General features: G+C 39.3%; 2 protein-coding genes across 2 annotated transcripts; both read left to right on the plus strand.

Moving 5' to 3' along the window:
* Positions 1-6,282: 6,282 nt before the first annotated feature.
* Positions 6,283-8,628, plus strand: LOC138892081 (uncharacterized). Its single transcript, XM_070175775.1, has 4 exons — positions 6,283-6,711; positions 6,781-6,954; positions 7,619-8,165; positions 8,543-8,628. Exons 1-4 carry the CDS (start codon positions 6,283-6,285, stop codon positions 8,626-8,628), a joined length of 1,236 nt encoding a protein of 411 aa, XP_070031876.1.
* A 7,901-nt stretch (positions 8,629-16,529) lies between these two features.
* On the plus strand, positions 16,530-17,443 carry LOC138892082 (uncharacterized). Its single transcript, XM_070175776.1, has 3 exons — positions 16,530-16,856; positions 16,946-17,005; positions 17,126-17,443. Exons 1-3 carry the CDS (start codon positions 16,530-16,532, stop codon positions 17,441-17,443), a joined length of 705 nt encoding a protein of 234 aa, XP_070031877.1.
* The last annotated feature ends 633 nt before the right edge of the window (positions 17,444-18,076 follow it).

Consider the following 18,076-nt stretch of genomic DNA (forward strand, 5'->3'; position numbering starts at 1 on the left):
TCCATAAATGCTGCTGGGGAATTTGTCAACCTAAATGACATCACTAGGAATTCGTAATGCCCTTACCGAGTCCGAAAAGCTATTTTAGGGACATCAAATGCCCTAATCTTCAATTGATGGTAACCAGACCTCAAATTGATCTTCGAAAATACCTTGGCACCCTGAAAATAATCAAATAAGTCATCAATTCTTGGCAACAGATATTTGTCTTTGATAGTGGCCTTGTTCAACTGTCGATAATCTATACACATCCGTATAGAGCCATCTTTCTTCTTTACAAATAATACTGGTGCACCCTAGGGCAAGACACTGGGTCTAATGAATCCCTGATCAAGCAAGTCTTGTAACTGCTCTTTTAATTCTTTCAACTCTGGCGAGGCCATACGGTATGGTGGAATAGAAATAGGCTGAGTGCCCGGAGCCAAATCAATACAGAAGTCAATATCTCTGTCGGGTGGCATCACCGGCAAATCTGCAGGAAATACTTCTGGAAATTCACGAACAACTGGTACTAAGTCCATAGAAGGAACATCCGCATTAGGATCGCGAATATAAGCCAAATAGGCTAGACACCCTTTCTCGACCATACGCTGAGCTTTCATATAAGAAATAACCCTGCTGGTAGAATGACCAGGAGTTCCTTTCCCCACTAACCAAGGTAACCCCAGCATAGCTAGGGTCACTGTCTTGGCATGACAATCCAATATAGCATGATAAAGGGGACAACCAATCCATACCCAAGATGACATCAAAATCTACCATATCAAGAAGTAGAAGATCCACACTAGTCTCAAGATTACCAATAGTAATCGGACACAAACGATAGACATGATCTACTACAACAGAGTCTCCCACGGGTGTAGATACACATAGAGAAGCATTCAGAGAATCATAAGGCACAAGCAAATATGAAGCAAAATAGGAGGACACATAGGAATAAGTAGATCCTGGATCAAATAGAACTGAAGCATCTCTATGGCAAACTAGAATAATACTTGTGATCACAGCATCAGATGACTCGGCCTCAGACATAGCTGGAAAAGCATAAAATGGGTTGAGCCCCACCACTCTGAAATGCATCTCTAGGACGGCCTCTAACTGGCTGGCCTCTAACTCTAACGGTCTGGCCTCCACCTCTAGCTATCTGACCCATACCTCTAGCTGGCTGAGCAGGCGGTGAAGCAACCGGTGCCGGTGTGATGGCACAAGAATCCTGCCGAGATCTGTTACTCACCAATCTAGGGCAATACCTCCTGATGTGACCATTGTTCCTGCACTCATAACACCCATCCTGATGCCGTGGCTGCTGAAGCTGAAGCTGACTCAGATGGGCCGGATAACCACTGTAGTAACTCTGGAGTGGTGGTGCACTGATAAGAGCTGAATGTGCACTAAATGCTGGCTGCCCATAGTAAAGCATAATAGGACCGTGACTCCCTGAAGCACTGTGAGATGCATGAAGTGCTGAATGAAACGGTCTGGGAGGGTGACCCCTACAAAAATTACCCCTGCCTCCAGACGAGGCACCACTGAAACCACCAAACTGACGAGGCCTCTTATAAGACCTCTGCCCTTTCTCCTGTGCAAAAACCATCTCGATCCTTCTCGCGACATTAGCAGCCGCCTGAAAAGAAATCTCACTTTCGGTCTCCTTGGCCATCTGAAGCCTGATAGCGTGAGTGAGTCCCTAAATAAACATCCTCACTCTCTCTCCCTCAGTAGGTAGTAAAAGGAGAGCATGACAGGCCAAATCCACAAAACGGGACTCATACTGAGTAACAGTCATACTGCCCTGCTGTAGACACTCAAATTGCTTGCGGAATTCCTCTCTCAATGTGATAGAGATGAACTTCTCCAGAAATAGTTGAGAGAACTGCTCCTAGGTAAGTGCAGGCGATCCAACTGGTCGGGTCAATGTATAATCTCTCCACCACCTCTTGGCGGAACCCGTCATCTGAAATACAGCGAAATCAACCCCATTAGACTCAACTATACCCATGTTCCGCAACACCTCATGGCAACGTTTAAGATAATCCTGTGGGTCCTCAGAAGGTGTACCACTGAAGTGAATTGGAAAGAGCTTAGTAAACTTATTCAGTCTCAATAAGGCCTCAAAAGACATGGCAGGCCTATCACCGGTCTGAGTAGCAATAACTGGCTGCACTACCCCAACTGGCGGGGCTACTGGAGCCTGATTCTGGGGAGCCATCTACTCCGGAGCGGGAGTAGTGGGAGTTTGTGCTCCTCCCCCAGCCTGTGAGACAGCTGGTGCCACTGGAAATGTACCATTCTGGGCCACGCCCTCCATAAGACTCACCAAACGGACCAAAGCATCCTAAAGTACTGGAGTAACTATGAATCCTTCCGGGACCTGAATTGGTCTAGCTGGTTCATTCTGAACTGGAACCTCTTCCTGAAGGTCTGCCTGAGGTTATACAACAGGTGCAGCTGCTCGAGCTCTGGACTGAGCTCTACCTCGTCCTCTGCCTCGGCCTCTAGCACGACCTCGACCTCTAGCTATAGTTGTCACCCGGGGCTCTGGTCCCTGTCTATCGGTAGAGATATTACGTGTTCTCACCATTTGTGAGAGAATAAGAGTAGAATGGTTCAATCATCGATGATAGAATAAAACCACATGACAGAATAAGAAAGAAGTGATATTGTTCCTAAACCTCATAGCCTCTGATAGATAAGTACAGACGTCTCCGTACCGATTCTTCAGACTCTAGTAAGCTTGCTCGTGACTCGTGAGACCTATGTAACCTAGAGCTCTGATACCAACTGTCACGACCCAAAATTTTTACCTTCGGACCGTGATGGCGCCTAATATTTCACTTGCAAGGCAAGCCAACGTTAGAATAATATTAACCATTTCTAAATAATTTTTAAATTTATTAATAACAAAGAAATAAATGCGGAAGTAAGGTTTGAAATATAGTGAATAATCCATAAAAATAACGGTGTCTTAAATACTATCCCAAAATTGGTGTAACAAGTGCACGAGCTTCTAGAATAATACAAATAAAGGTCTGAATAAAACAAAGTTGTCTAGAAACAAACACACAGCTAAAGTAAAGTAGACGGGGACTTCAGAACTGCGAATGCCATGTAGTTATACCTCAAGTCTCCTATGAGTAGCTGAAATCCGAGCAAATCTATGGTGCGCCGCTGGGACCAGCTCCGAAATCTACACAAGAAGTGCAGAGTGTAGTATCAGTACAACCGACCCCATGTACTGGTAAGTGCTGAGCCTAACCTCGACAAAGTAGTGACGAGGCTAAGGCAGGTCACTTACATTAACCTATACACAATATTAGTAACAACAACAAATAATAGAAATAAATCGGGCAACTCATTTATAATAATTGAAGCCAACTCAGCAGTCATAACCAATTATCATTTCCATCAATTCTGTTGCAGCGTGCAACCCGCTCTCACAATATATTCACATTCAATTATGTCATATAATTATTTTTAATCAAGTATGTATGTATGTATATATATATATATATATATATATATATATATATATATATATATATATATATATATATATATATATATAGAGAGAGAGAGAGAGAGAGAGAGAGAGAGAGAGACTTTTAATAAGTCTGTTGCGGCGTGCAACCCGATCCTCCAATGTGGAATTTTTAATAAGTCTGTTGCGACGTGCAACCCGATCCCCCAATATGAACTTTTAATAAGTCTGTTGTGGCGTGCAACCTGATCCTCCAATATATCCATTTACCAATTCTTATAGAAGAAATTTCTCCAATAAATGCAACAATTAATATAAAATTATAAGACAACAAGCATACAACAATTATAATTTAATTATGAAACAAACAATGACAAATAGCAAATTATTATGGAAATCAGGGAGAAAATAGACAGTTTAATAATTAATATGCTAAATGTCAAATAACAAGTAAGACACATAATTCAAATAGCATGTAACAGTTAATGCAGGAATTCAAGAATTAATATTTGACAAAGAATAGGAGAGAAACAATTATTATAATAATTAATTCATGATTTAAAACGATTTATGATTTTCAAGTAATTATGCAAACAATTAATTTGACGGCGTATAGACACTCGTCACCTCGCCTATACGTCGTTCACATGCATTTCACATAACAAATAGTTTAAGGGTTCTATTCCCTCAAGTTAAGGTTAACCACGACACTTTTCTCACTTTGCAAATTCCAATCAATTACTCAACCACAACTTTTCCTTTTAAATTTGTCTCCAAAAGCTTCAAATCTATTCACAAACAATTCGATATATTCAATACGAATCATAGGAATTAATTCCATATGAATTTACTAATTTTTCGGATAAAAATTCAAAATTCATTAAAATATTCAACAGTGGGTCTCACATCTCAAATCTCGGAAACACTTATGAAATCCGAACACCTATTCCGAGACGAGTCCAACCATACAAAAATTATTCAATTCCGATGTCAAATGAACCTTCAAATCTAAATTTTTTCGTTTTTGTAAGATTTTATAAAAATTTCAATTTCTTCCATCTAAATCCGAAATAAAAGATGAATATAGACATAGATTTATGAAATATAATAACTTTTGGTTATAGAACACTTACCCAATTCAAAGTCGTGAAAAATCGCTTTGGAATCGCCAAAATCCGAGACTCAAAACTCAAAACTCAAAAATGAGTAAAAATTGCTAAAACTCGATTTTATGTATTCTGCCCAGCATTTTCGCATCTACGGGCTATATTTTCGCACCTGCGGTCACGCATTTGCAAGAAAAATCTTGCATTTGCGAAGTGGGGCTGCCAGGCGAGGTTCCGCATCTGCGGACATTTCTGTCGCATTTGTGACTGCGCAAAAGCGTTGATGCAACCGCAGAAGCGAGAGATTTTGCATATGCGGTCTTTCATTCACCGAAGCGATCGCGCACCTGCGCGATTCATCTCCGCAGAAGTGAAGTAACAACCCAAGGCCAAAGTCGCAGAAGCGACTAGCTCTTCCGCAGGAGTGGCTGCACACCTGCGATCACTATTTCGCAGGTGCGATTACACCAGGTTCTGCCAAGAACATGTTGCTTTCATCATGCTCTAAACAATCCGATTTTCGTCCGAAACTTACTCGAGCCCCTCGGGATCTTATCCAAATATCCCAACAAGTCCCGTAACATAATACGGACTTACTCGGGGTCTCAAATCACATCAAATAATATCGAAATTGCAATTCACACCTCGATTCGAACTTTAAGTTTTAAACTTTTCAATTTGCAAATCTCGTGCCAAAATGATATAACGGAATGATTTCAAATTTGGCACACAAGTCATAAATGATATAACGGAGTTATTCAAATTTTCAAAATCGGATTCCGGCTCCGATATCAAAAATTCAACCCCGTGGTCAAACTTGGAAATCTTTAGCCTTTAAATTATTAGTTTCTGTTAAATGGTCATAACTTGAGCTAGGGACCTCCAAATTAAATTTCGGGTATACGCCCAAGTCCCAAATCACACGGACCTACCGGAACTGTCAAAATTCTAATCCGGGTCCATTTGCTCAAAATGTTGACCAAAGTCAACTCATTTGAGCTTTAAGGCTCTATTTAACATTTTAATCCATTTTTCACATAAAAACTTTTCGAAAAAATTTACGGACTGCGCACGTAAGTCAAGAAATGATAATTAGTGCTTTTCGAGGTCTTATAATACAAAATTACTTATTAAATTTAAAGATGATATTTTGGGTCATCACACGAGTAAGTAGAGGAGGTACCTCATGATCCACAAGCCAATCGGAGAGGCCGGGTACCTCATGATAATGTGCCCGTTCCACTCCCACCTCCACTACGAGCGGCTCCACACCGGATATTTCCTAACAAAGGTTATGGTGGTGCGATAGTCCCACCCCGTATTAGGGTGGAAAACTTCCAAATCACCAATGTGATGCTCACTTTGCTTAAGCAACGAGGATTCTTCACCGGTGCTCCAACACAAAATGCTTATAAACATTTGAAGGGGTTTGTGGACAATTGTTGGGGGAGCAATCAAACAAATATCTCCGAGGATGCATTGAGGCTAAAGCTTTTTCCCTTCTCTCTACTGGGGAAAGCTATAGATTGGTTGGAATGATTGTCGAACCATTCAATTCACACTTGGGATGAGTTGGCAGAAAAGTTCATTGCAAAGTTCTTCTCTCCCGGACACATGGCCACACTTTGAGATGAGATCTTAACATTCAAGTAAGAACCGAATGAACCACTACACGAGATATGGGAACGCTATAGAACTATGGTCAAGGAATGTCCCAACAATGATATGACAGAAAGCATGATTCAACAAACCTTCTATCATGGGATTAACACAACCAACCAATGTGTAATGAATCAACTAGCCGGTGGAAACTTTATGACTATGCCTTATGTGGAGACATGCGAGATTTTGGATGAGATGGCAGAAATGTCATCGGCTTGGCAATCCCGGGGCAATGTTCCACAAGATGACCCGAATATGATTCACCTTCACAAAGAATTGCAAGACCATGGGCAAGCCATTGACGAATTGACAACTACCATGACTCAACTAGAGAAGGCCCAACTAAATCAAGTGCAATTACCTAATCAAGTCAATGCTATGGAAGGAGTAAATATGATAGTGAACAAAAGGAGGACCAAGGGTCCACAAGAGCAAAATCGAGTGGAGACTATGTGCAAGAAGATGGTAGTTTTGAGCAAGATGATTCCTATAATGAACAAGAAGAGGATGTGCAATATGTGAATAATTTTCAAGGTCAAAGAAACAACTTCCAAGGCCAAAGACAACAACTATGGCGACCTCAAAACAATCAAGGCAATTGGAATTCTAACAATCAAGGAAATTGGAGTGGAGGCAACAATCAAGGGAATTGGCATAACAAAAGCAATCAAGAACATTGGAGTGGAAACAACCAAGGAAATTGTGGAGGTAATAATCAAGGCTGATGGAAAAACAATCAAGGCAATCGGGGGTCGGGTTTTCAAAAGCCCCAAAAGTGTACCAACAACTAAGCAACCCACCTCCTTATCCTTCCCATGGTTTAAGTTCTTCAAACAATGAGATGGGGCGTATTTAAAATATGTTCAAGCAAATGATGGAAAAGAATGATAATTCGGATGCCCAACTTGCCTCACACAACACATCAATCTGCAACCTAAAAGTTCAAATGGGGCAAATCTCTCAAGCCTTAAATTCTCGTCCTAAGGGGGCACTACCAAGTGACACGGTGGTAAACCCAAAGGGTGGTAACAACACGGAGCATGCCATGGCGGTTATCACAAGAAATGGAAGAGGCGGGAATACACCCACCTCAAGTGGAAGGCAACTTGTTGATGATGATCAAGTGATGCAAGAAGAATAGATCCCGAACAATGTGGTGCAACCTAATGATGAAGTTAGGATTGATATTGATGATAGTGTGGAAGAGACTCAAGAGGAGGAGAACTCGTCTAGGGAGCACATTATTGACATACCGGAACCGGTAGTGCAAAAGGCTAAGGCACCATTGCCTAAGCCTCCACCTCCATACCCTCAAAGACTTGCCAAGTAAAATGGTGAGAATCAATTCAAGATGTTCATTCAAATGATGAAGAGTCTCTCAATCAATGTGCCATTAGTTAAATCTTTGGAACAAGTACCCGATTATGCAAAGTTTATGAAGGATCTTATGACAAAGAAGCGGTCAATGAACTTTGAGACCATCAAGGTCACTCATCAAATGAGTGCAATTGTGCATTTAATGGCTCCTAAGTTGAAGGATCTCAGTTCTTTCAAAATTTCTTGTACAATTGAAAGTATTGAGTTTGCTAAAGCTCTTTGTGATCTTGGGACAAGTATCAATTTGATACCCTATTCGGTTTTCAAAACTTTGGGAATTGGGCAACCAAGACTTACCTCTATGAGATTGCAAATGGCTGATCGTACCATGAAGAGGCCCTTGGAAATTATTGAATATGTTTTGGTTTGTGTTGGTAAATTCATTCTTCCGACGGATTTTGTCATTCTAGATTGTGAGGTTGATTATGAAGTGCCAATTATTCTTAGGAGACCTTTCCTTGATTCAAGTAAGGCTCTTTGTGATATTGAAGCTGAAGAACTCACTTTTCGGGTTGGTGATGAAAAAGTAGTATTCCATGTGTGTAAGTCCATGCAGCAACCAAATAGCAATGGGGTGTGTTCTTTTGTGGACTTGGTAACCGTTGTTATTATTGATGAAACAAGTGCTACAATCAATGTTGGTGATATGTTGGAGGCCGTCTTGCTCTACTTTGATGATGATGAGATGGATGGCTTCATGGAATATGTGAATTCTTTGCAAGGAATGGGGTCGTATAACTATGCACCCCGAAAATTGTCCTTGAATCTTGAAAATAGAACAACTCCTCCGACAAAGCTTTCTATTGAAGGGCCTCCTACCTTGGAGTTGAAATCATTGCCTCCACATCTTCTATATGAATTTCTTGATCCTTGTTCTAATTTACCGGTTATTCTTTCCTCTTGTTTGACTAATATGCAGGTATATTCCACATTGGCGATGCTATAAAAGAGGAAGAAGGCTACTGGGTGGATCTTGGCGGATATTCGAGGGATAAGCCCTATTGAGATAGTTCAGGGCACGAAAGGGGTGGATGTGGTTCACTCAGAGTGTAGAGGATGCCAAAGAATACATTGTCCGTGAATTCTATACCAATGTGGCTCATATAAAGAAAGGGACAAAGGTGACCAAAGTACGTAATCTCAAGGTGAGGTTTGATCAGCATACACTAAACATGTACTTGGGCTTCGAGGATGTTGAGCCGACGGAGTATTTGGAGAAGTGCGCACTGAAGGAGGAAGTTCGTCCTTGGCTAGCTGAGATTCTGGCACCACCAGGGCCACCACCACCATGGATTGTTACTGGGGTTCCCATCTACCGGAACACTTTGAGATTTGAGGCAAAAGTGTGGCAGACCTTTGTTTGTAGTAGGTTGGATCCATGACAAGACTCACCTTCCTCTTGCTCGGGCAGTTCTTATGGCTTCCATTATGTCCGGCTACCCAATCAGTGTGGGTGCCGTGATGTTGGCCAACATTTCAGTGATTGCACGGCAGGACAACTCGACCTACCTTTATCCCAACACTATTATAGAATATCTCACTAATGCAAAGGTAGAGCCGAGGGACTTTGACACTAAGGTGAAGGCAAAGAAGCCCTTGGATTGGTATTCTCTGATAGATGCGAGCAACCCAAATAAGAAGGTTCAGCCATCTACCACCACAGGACAGTCTGATGAGCCAACAATGGTAGCTTATGAGGTAGTTGATCGTCCATCCACTTCTGTTGAGCCTTCTACCAGTGCCACTGCTATTCCTACGCCATCATACACAGATCCTACTATAGCTCTCCTATCACAGCTCCTGCCACAGCTCCGAGGCCAGTGCCTATGCCCACTGCTCCACTTTCTACGCTGCGAGTCTCTTTGTGCCACTGCCCCACTTTCTGGATGTAGATAGCTACTGCAAAACTGTCTGACTTGTCCAATACAGTTGTAGTGCAATCCACTTCACAGGCATCACAGGCTCCTTCTGACATTGAGGAGACACTGAAGAAGATTCTAGAGAACTAGAAGACTATCATGGACACCATAGTACAACACTGGTCAGTGATTGAATAGTTGGGGAAGGAAGTAAAGAAGAAGAGGAAGTCCTAGGTGAGCAAGAAATCAGTGGACAAACTCTGAAGGATGGTGACTAGACTTGCTACAGCTGCCGACCTTCCCTTTGACATGTTGCTTGACCCACACCAGTCTGCCCTAAATACTTTAGCACCAACTGCACTGATAGCACCCACTGGCCAGTCTAACGAGCCAAACCTTGCTGTTGATAGTGCTGAGGCAGTGCGTGAGATGATCGCCAACACAGCCACACCTAGATTTGACGATAATCATGAGAATTAGTTGGCTGATCCTGAGGGAGATGACATTGTTGGGCACACTCAGATGTCCAAGGATCCATAAGGAGTTTTTTTTCCCCTCTCATCTTTTATTCTTATTTTGCTAAGCATTGGGGACGATGCTTACTTTTATTCGGGGTGGAGTTTATTTAACACATTGGTATGCTTTGATACCTTTGGTATGTAATAACTTGATGATATTCTTTCTTTTCTTATTTGTATTTATCTATCTTCTTTCTCTCTTATTATGTATATTCATTCTATCTTTAGCAGTTTTTGCTCATTAGCTTCTTTATCTTTGTTTTTGATTATTAGCTTCTTTATCTTTTCCATATTAGTTCTTGTTTTGTTAAGTAGCTTCTTTTTATGCTTTAGTAGATAATAAGCCTTTAATTTTCTTAACGCAACGGTTCTTTCCAAAGGTAGTTATTGTGTGAACCGGGTAACTCGTCCCAACGATGGATGGCGTGATAACCTTCTTAAGGTAATGAGTCCATTTTTGTATTTAGTTAATAAAAGTAGTAGTAATGAATAAAAAGACATAATCAAGTCATGCTCGAAGAGTCAACCATGCTTCAATTGGCAACACACTTAACTACGTGCTTATGGTTAGAGGCAAGGTTTTTGAAAGAAATAGCTTTAGTTAGTAACTTTATGACTCTTGAGTTGACTTTAGCAATTATCACGTGGTTTAATTGGACCATAGTGATCTTAAAACTTGAATGTGGTCATTGTAGGCCTCGACTCTATGCTCTTTTACAATCTAGTTGCGTGAGAGGTGAGATGAATTGTTGCTAGTCCAAGTATCCGTGCGAATGGTCTAGAACTTGCCTCGGATGCGTTTCAAGGCAAAATCCTAAGTTTTTTTGAGAAGTGATTGTAGGCTTTCTTTGGCCTGTTTGAGCCTTCTATTGCCAACCAATGTCGTTATCCCTAGTCAAACCCTTTGAGTCTCTAGCCTTTCTCATTTGATAACCATGTTATAAGCCTTTACCCGTTTTATTGTGACCCTTTCTTGGCACCCCGACTTTCCTTAACACTCTTGTGAAACATGAGGCTAATAACATAAGTTTGGGGGAGAGATGAGAAATTTGAAAAAGGTATCAAGTCACAAAAAGAGAAAAGAAAGGATCTTTATGAAAAGAGAAAGCAAGAAAAGAAAAAAACAAAAAAGGAAAATGCAAAACGTGAATAAGTGGAAGGGTTGATGGTCTCAAAAAGGTTAATGATCCCTAACATGAGCAATCAAAAAAGAGAGAAAGAGAATGAAATGAACAAGAAAGAGTGATGTTAAGTCTCTCTAATCCGAATGAAAAAAAAATGCCTCTAAGAATTTGCAATTATGAGCCGAGAAATAAAAGTGTGGAGTGCTTAAGGAAAAGTGTAATCGCTTACCCATATGATATCTTACTCTAATCCAAAAGCCCTCATTACAATCCGAAAGAAGTCCGACTTAATTTCAAACCGAGTGAGCTTACATTAGTGGCGATCTACATGAGGGGCAAACATATACTACTTGAAGCCGTACTTGTGACATTCTCTTGTGAGAGACGAGTGAACCTTTCATGAATCCTAAGATTGAGTGCTAATTTCTTAAGTGAGCTTGGCAAATGGAAAGTAGAGGAGGAAGAGTTTGGAGTTCACCATGACCTACATGATAGAACAAGAGTCCTTGATGAGTAAAGTCAATTCTTGAAGCTCAAATGTCACATTAGAACTATATGTGCATGAATATTTGACTTGTCACCTTGTTGATAATGCATGCGTAGTGTGGATAATTGTTGGTCTCAACTGATATGTGAATGACTCACCTTTAACTCGCTGAAACGACCCTTAACTCTAGGAGGTAGGAACTAATTTACTTTCTTGAGGATAAGCAAAGACTTAAATTTGTGGGAGTTGATAAGTGGAGATTTTGGCTACTTATTAGTACCTTTTTAATTTTGTTTTAGTCTGATAGTATTGATTTATGTTCCCAAAAACTAATAAAAATATGCAAATTGTAGGAATATTGGAAGTTTGGTCTCCCATGATGAAATCCAACTCAAAAAGGAGTGTTCTGAATCACAAGGCAATAAAAGGCGAAGAATCAAAAAGTGCGGTCCGTAGAAGGATTTCTGCGGCCGCAAAAGAAAGTGCGGACCGCAAATTTCCATCTGCGACCGCAAACCAAGTGAAAGAACCCAACATGACTTTACCCAATGTGCGGACCGCAAATGAATTGTGCAAAAGACCAAGTCCTGAAGCCTTGCTGAAGTGTGAACCACACAAGAATTGTGTGGCCGCAGAAGATGCTTCGCAGCCGCAATCCAGAAATGTGCGGCTGTAGAATCCAAGCTCATGCCAACTGAAGAAATCTGTGGACCGCACATGGAATTGTGCGGCTGCAGAACTTCCCAAGGGGCATTTTTGTCAGCGAATTTTGGGCCACTATAAATAGACGAGTTTTACATTTTTAGGTCATGTTTTGAAGTTTGAGCTGTTGTAGCCGTTACATTTTGTCATTTTATAAAGTTTGTGATTATTTTTGTATTTAAACATTATATTTTATCATTTTAATCTTTGATTATGGGTTTAATTAGCATTTCTTCTTTATTTTCTTCAATTCTCACTATGAGTAGCTAGATTCTTACTAGGGTTGTAACCCAACCCTAGTGTGTAAACCTTATGGGTACTTAATTTAATGCTTATTTATGATTGAGCGTTGATTATTTACCTTATTTCATGCTTCAATTTTAGAGTAAATGATTGCAAACATTGATTCATGCCTTTTTGACTTAGTCTCTACTTGAGAAAGATGGACCTAATATAGGATAACTTGGCTAACAAAGAATTGGGTTAATTGAGAGTTTGATTAGTCTAATTAAAGGGTTCAGACTAGAGATAGTAAGAACCCGATTTGAGCTCATATCAACTTTTTTTTTGATACTCATTTGGACTTGAGAAAGCCAAATTGGGTAAAATCACTCTTTGACCGAGAGGTATTGAGTGGATAATGTAGAGTTGAGAGGTATAATATACCTTAATCAACAAAATAAGTATTAACATATTTAACACATTAGGCGAACACCTAGGTTGTGGTCACATCCCTAGACTTTCTAACTATTCGGAAAAAAAAAATCATTCGCTTCTAGATTCTTATCTTAGCATACAATTGTTAGAGTAAAAGTAGAATTAGAAATCAAAACCTTTTATGAAAGTGCAAATTTAGTTAATCCATTGATCACTCTCGTCAAGTGTATACTCTTAAAACCTATTGTAACTCCCGGGGGAAATCGACCCGACTCTTGTTGGGTATTATTCTTCCAACGATTGTTTTCACTCACTATTGAGTGTGGATTAGATGTGGATCAAGAATTTAACTAAATTTTTGTACTACAAGATCTTTTGTCACACCATCCATATGGTGAATGTCTCCTTCACGGAGAAATTCATATCATAATAATTGTCATGGTCAAAATCATCATAAGCAAAATTATTTCTTGCTTTGATTTTTCCTTTAATAGATTTTTATAAGGCATGGAAAAATAGTTTTCGCATACCACACGTACGCGACCGATGACATATTCATGTAACCGCACAATAATCTTCATTATCTTTCTTTCTCTCAAATCTCCAATAAAGGCGAGTTGTAGTATTTATTCAGTCATACATAAGTACATTCTTATGCATAAGTTGTATCACATATATTTTCACATTCACTTTTAGGAATGAGTCTGCATTTATAATGCTTATCACAAGTAGCATTCATTCAAAAAATGGACTATAATCATCTGAGCGTGCCTCATATTTACTGATCATATTGGTACACATTTCCTTCACATTTGAAAGATTATTTTGAGAACCCTTATTATTCTTCTTTTTACAATTACCATAATGATGACTATTATTATTTTGGTCTTTCGCACACCCACGTCCATTGGTCAACCACTTGTCTTTATTTAGACTTATTATGCACCGCTATCACATTCACTTCAAGAATGGAGCAAATCAAGTGGGACAAGCTTCATGCTTTTTCATAAAAAATATATTATTTTTTTCAGTCATCATTATATAATCATTATGGTATACTGGGACTCAAACCCAATGCCTAACCCATACAAAGGTATGATAGGTCATAATGCATTGGGACTCGAACCCAACGTCTTATTATCATGGTGCACTAGGACTTAAACCTAGTGTCTTACACTAAAGGTGCGATGGGACTTGAAACCCATCTTCTTACCCTCAACCAATGTCATAATAGGTGAAAGTGCAATAGGACTCACTCTCGAGCCTCTAAACATTTATCACTTTGTGAATATATGCACAAGTAAATTAAGTTTCAAGTAGACATATGATATATAACTATTATTGTGGTCAGAACATTTCTTGTAAACTCTATTATAGTTTAAATGGATCATAAAATCATTGTCATATTATTTATTAAGCCTCTCTCAAAGATATTATTGTTTTCAGGGTATACCATGTCTATTGGATCTGATATAGCGCCATATAATGCCATAGACTTTCCTTCACTCACTTCAACCAACCAATCAGTAAAACAATTTATAAAAAGTACAACATATAGGTAAAAATACATATATAGTAATAATACATATATTCAGTATTTATAAAATTATATTACCTGAAAGGTAACATTATTAGGAACAATTCACCAGTTGTAGGTTGTGCATCAAACTTGAAAATGAAGAGTCAGTAGCAAACATCGAGTAGGCCATAGATACTCGAAAATACCTCTTCTATTAGTCTTACTAATCGCTGCTAACTTTCAAATTATACGACATCATGAATTAAGATTGTACTTTCTCAATAGCTTTTCTTCTATTGGCAAAAGTGGTGCATGCCATAACTAACACTAGACAACCGTCAAAGTAAAACTAAATTAGAAAAATTAAACTGGAGCTTAGAAAAGATTAGAGACTCGTGCTAAAAATGTGTTAAAAACTTAGCTCAAAGTAATAATATAAAATAAGAAAAAACAAGAGATATAGAGAGAAAGAGAGGAGAGGTAATTATTGCTCTACAAATATTGCCTTGAATTTCTCTCTCTAGAATGAGAATTTCTCTCAGCTAATCGCTGGAGATGATGAGAAAATCAAAAATTAGGGGGGGGGGGGGGGGAGGTCAGCAAAATCAGGGGAACAATCCAATAAACAGTGGAGGCAGCAAAGGAATTCCTCAATCTGCAGATGCAAAGAAAACGAGAAGCATAAATGTTCTTCAAGGAATTACTTCGTTGGAGCTAAATTAAAGCCCTAATATACAAAATTAGCGGGTCACCCCAACTAGATCGGAATAGAGTGCACCGACGAGCTCAGGATCAACATCGTGGGCTGACATGGTTAAAGAAGAAGTAGAGGAAGGGCTCAACAATGACCAGGTGAGAAATTGTGGGAATAGCCCTAAATCGTGGAGCAAAGTGGTAGGTTCTCCCCTAGCAATGAAGGTATTGGAGCTTAATAAACTAGATACAATAGATATGAATGTAAAATAATAGAGGATGATATCAAGGAGGAGGTAGAGTACTGGACCTCGGCGGTGGTTTGCTATGTGTTGGGATCGAATCCACTCCAACCAGTAATAGATGGCTACTTTAGGCGTATATGGAGAGGATTGGGAGTAGATAAAGTTACACAAATTAATGGAGAGGTCTTCCTTGTAAGGTTTCACAGCAAGGAGAATCAAACAAAAGCAGTAGAAGAGGGAATTCAAATGTTAGATAGGAAACCAGTAATTGTGAAGCCTTGGAAGGTGGATATGGAAATGACAAAGGAGCAGATGGAGAAGATACCAGTATGGATCAGATTAGTTGGGCTGAATATCAAATATTAGGGACTAAATGCTCTCACAAAGATTGCAGGAATAATACGAAAACCATTGAAAACTGATAGATCTACTACGTAGAAAGAGAGACTAGCTTATGCAAGGGTGCTGGTAGAAGTGACTATTAACCAAATATATCCTTCCACTGTTATGTTTGAAAATGAAGCAGTGAAGATAATAGAGTAGGAGGTGCAATTTGAATGGAAACTAGTTTTGTGCAGCAAATGTAAGAACTATGGGCATGAAGTAACTGAATGCAGAAAACAACTAAGGGAAGTAAGTAATAAGGAGGAGAATAAGGCAGATTAGGAAGATAAAGGAGGTGAACATAATAACAAAGGAAAAGGGAAAATGGTGGAACATGGGACTAATCAGCATAATAGGGCAGGTGTACAAGCAGGGCAAATGCAAATGAACAAAGGGGCTGAAAACAATGGATTCAAGATAGGGAAATATGTTAAGAAAAGGGAACATACCCAGGAGATGACAATTGCAACATGGAATGCTTTTGCAACTTCGGGATTGCAGAACAGAGAAATTGAAGGCAGAGTTAGCAAAGAGGGAAGCAATACAACAAGGCAAGGAAAACAATGTATAGGTGGTCCAGAAAGGGGAAAGGATGGGGGATCTCCCTCTCCTAATGGATAGAATAGGATCCTGGAATACCACGGGACTAAATAGACTAGAAAAGCAAAAAGAAGTGCAGTTATTTATGCACAATGCTAAGGTAGGTCTATTTGGTCTCATGGAAACTAAGGTTAAGAGAGCTAAAGCACAACAAGCTGCTCTTAACCTATATAATGATTGGTCATTTACTACTAATTTGATACAACATCCCGGGGGAAGGATTTGGGTATTGTGGAAGCCTTCAGTATATGGAGTGAGTATTATAAAAGTAACAGATCAATTGATACATTGTGAGGTGCTGCATATGGGGACAGGAAGGAAGTTCTGGGTAACAATAGTCTTTGCCTATAATGATATGGCACTCAGAAGACCATTGTGGCAAGATATTAAAGAAGTATATGATAAGATAAATGGCCTATGGGCAGTGATGGGAGACTTTAATTGTGTACTCAATATGGATGAGAGAATAGGGACCCCAATTATACTAGCAGAAATAAAGGATTTCAGAAGATGTATGGGGAATGCAACTTGCAGGATTTGAAGTCATCTAGAGCTTTCTACACTTGGAATAACAAGCAGGAAGAGCAGCATAGGGTATACATTAGAATTGACAGAGTGATTATAAATACTGAATGAATGGTAGAACTACCTGATTCAGAAGTGCACTTTATGAGTGAAAGGCTATTTGACCATTTCCCTGCACTGATAAACTAGGAAGAGGGGAACAAGAAGCAAAACAGAGTATTTATATATTTTAACATATGGAGTCAAGCACCTGATTTCAGAGAAAGAGTTGTTAATGGATGGAAAACAAAAAGAAGAGGAACAAAGATGTATGAACTAGTAGGGAAGCTGGACAACTTAAAAAGCGCCCTCAGGAAGTTAAACAAGGAAAAATTTTGTAAAGTAGAGAGGAAAGCAGAGGATGCCATGAAAGAATTAAAAGCTTGTCAGAAGAAAATTCAGCAAGATCCAAGGAATAAAGAACTACTGAAGATGGAAAGACTTATATCCGAGGACTATAATAACTAAACAGAAGCCAGATACCAGTACTTAAGGCAAAAATGCAAACTTCAATGGTTAGCACAAGGAGATCAAAATACATAGATGTTCCACAGTATGCTAAAGACTAGGAGGAACATGAACAAAATATTCTCAGTTACAGACTCTGAGGGTATGACTGAGATATTAACAGAGGGGATTGCAAATACTTTCATTGAATTCTATAGAGATCTATTGGGAACTAGTATAACTACCAGAACAAGGGTGAATAGTGGCCTTGTCAGGAAAGGCAATATACTCAAAGATGACCAGAGAAGTACGCTAGAAAGAGAATTTAACTTAGATGAAGTGAAAAAGGCATTATGGGGGATATCTGGGGATAAATATCCAGGACCGGATGGTTATGGGAGTCAATTCTTTATGGATAGTTGGGATATTGTAAAGGCTGATGTGATTGAAGCTATAATGGAGTTCTTCAGAAATGAAAAAATGCTGAAAGATATTAATAAGAAAGTGATCACATTAGTCTTTAAAAGCAGCCATGCTAATTCAGTTAGAGATTATAGGCCAATTGCATGTTGTAACACAATTTACAAGGTCATTTCCAAAATGTTATGTAATAGACTGAAAGTGGTGCTTCCCACAATAATCTCAGAGAACTAA

The sequence above is a fragment of the Nicotiana tomentosiformis genome, chromosome 5, assembly GCF_000390325.3.
Source record: "Nicotiana tomentosiformis chromosome 5, ASM39032v3, whole genome shotgun sequence".
NCBI classification, from domain to species: domain Eukaryota; kingdom Viridiplantae; phylum Streptophyta; class Magnoliopsida; order Solanales; family Solanaceae; genus Nicotiana; species Nicotiana tomentosiformis.

Coding starts and splice junctions, on each gene's coding strand:
- LOC138892081 (XM_070175775.1), top strand. CDS start 6,283: ATGGTCAAGGAATGTCCCAACAATGATATGACAGAAAGCATGATTCAA. Junction 6,712..6,780: donor AGACTATGTGCAAGAAGATG/GTAGTTTTGAGC, acceptor ATAATTTTCAAG/GTCAAAGAAACAACTTCCAA. Junction 8,166..8,542: donor AAAAGTAGTATTCCATGTGT/GTAAGTCCATGC, acceptor ACTAATATGCAG/GTATATTCCACATTGGCGAT.
- LOC138892082 (XM_070175776.1), top strand. CDS start 16,530: ATGGAAACTAAGGTTAAGAGAGCTAAAGCACAACAAGCTGCTCTTAAC. Junction 16,857..16,945: donor TGATGGGAGACTTTAATTGT/GTACTCAATATG, acceptor TGCAACTTGCAG/GATTTGAAGTCATCTAGAGC. Junction 17,006..17,125: donor AGCAGGAAGAGCAGCATAGG/GTATACATTAGA, acceptor CTGATAAACTAG/GAAGAGGGGAACAAGAAGCA.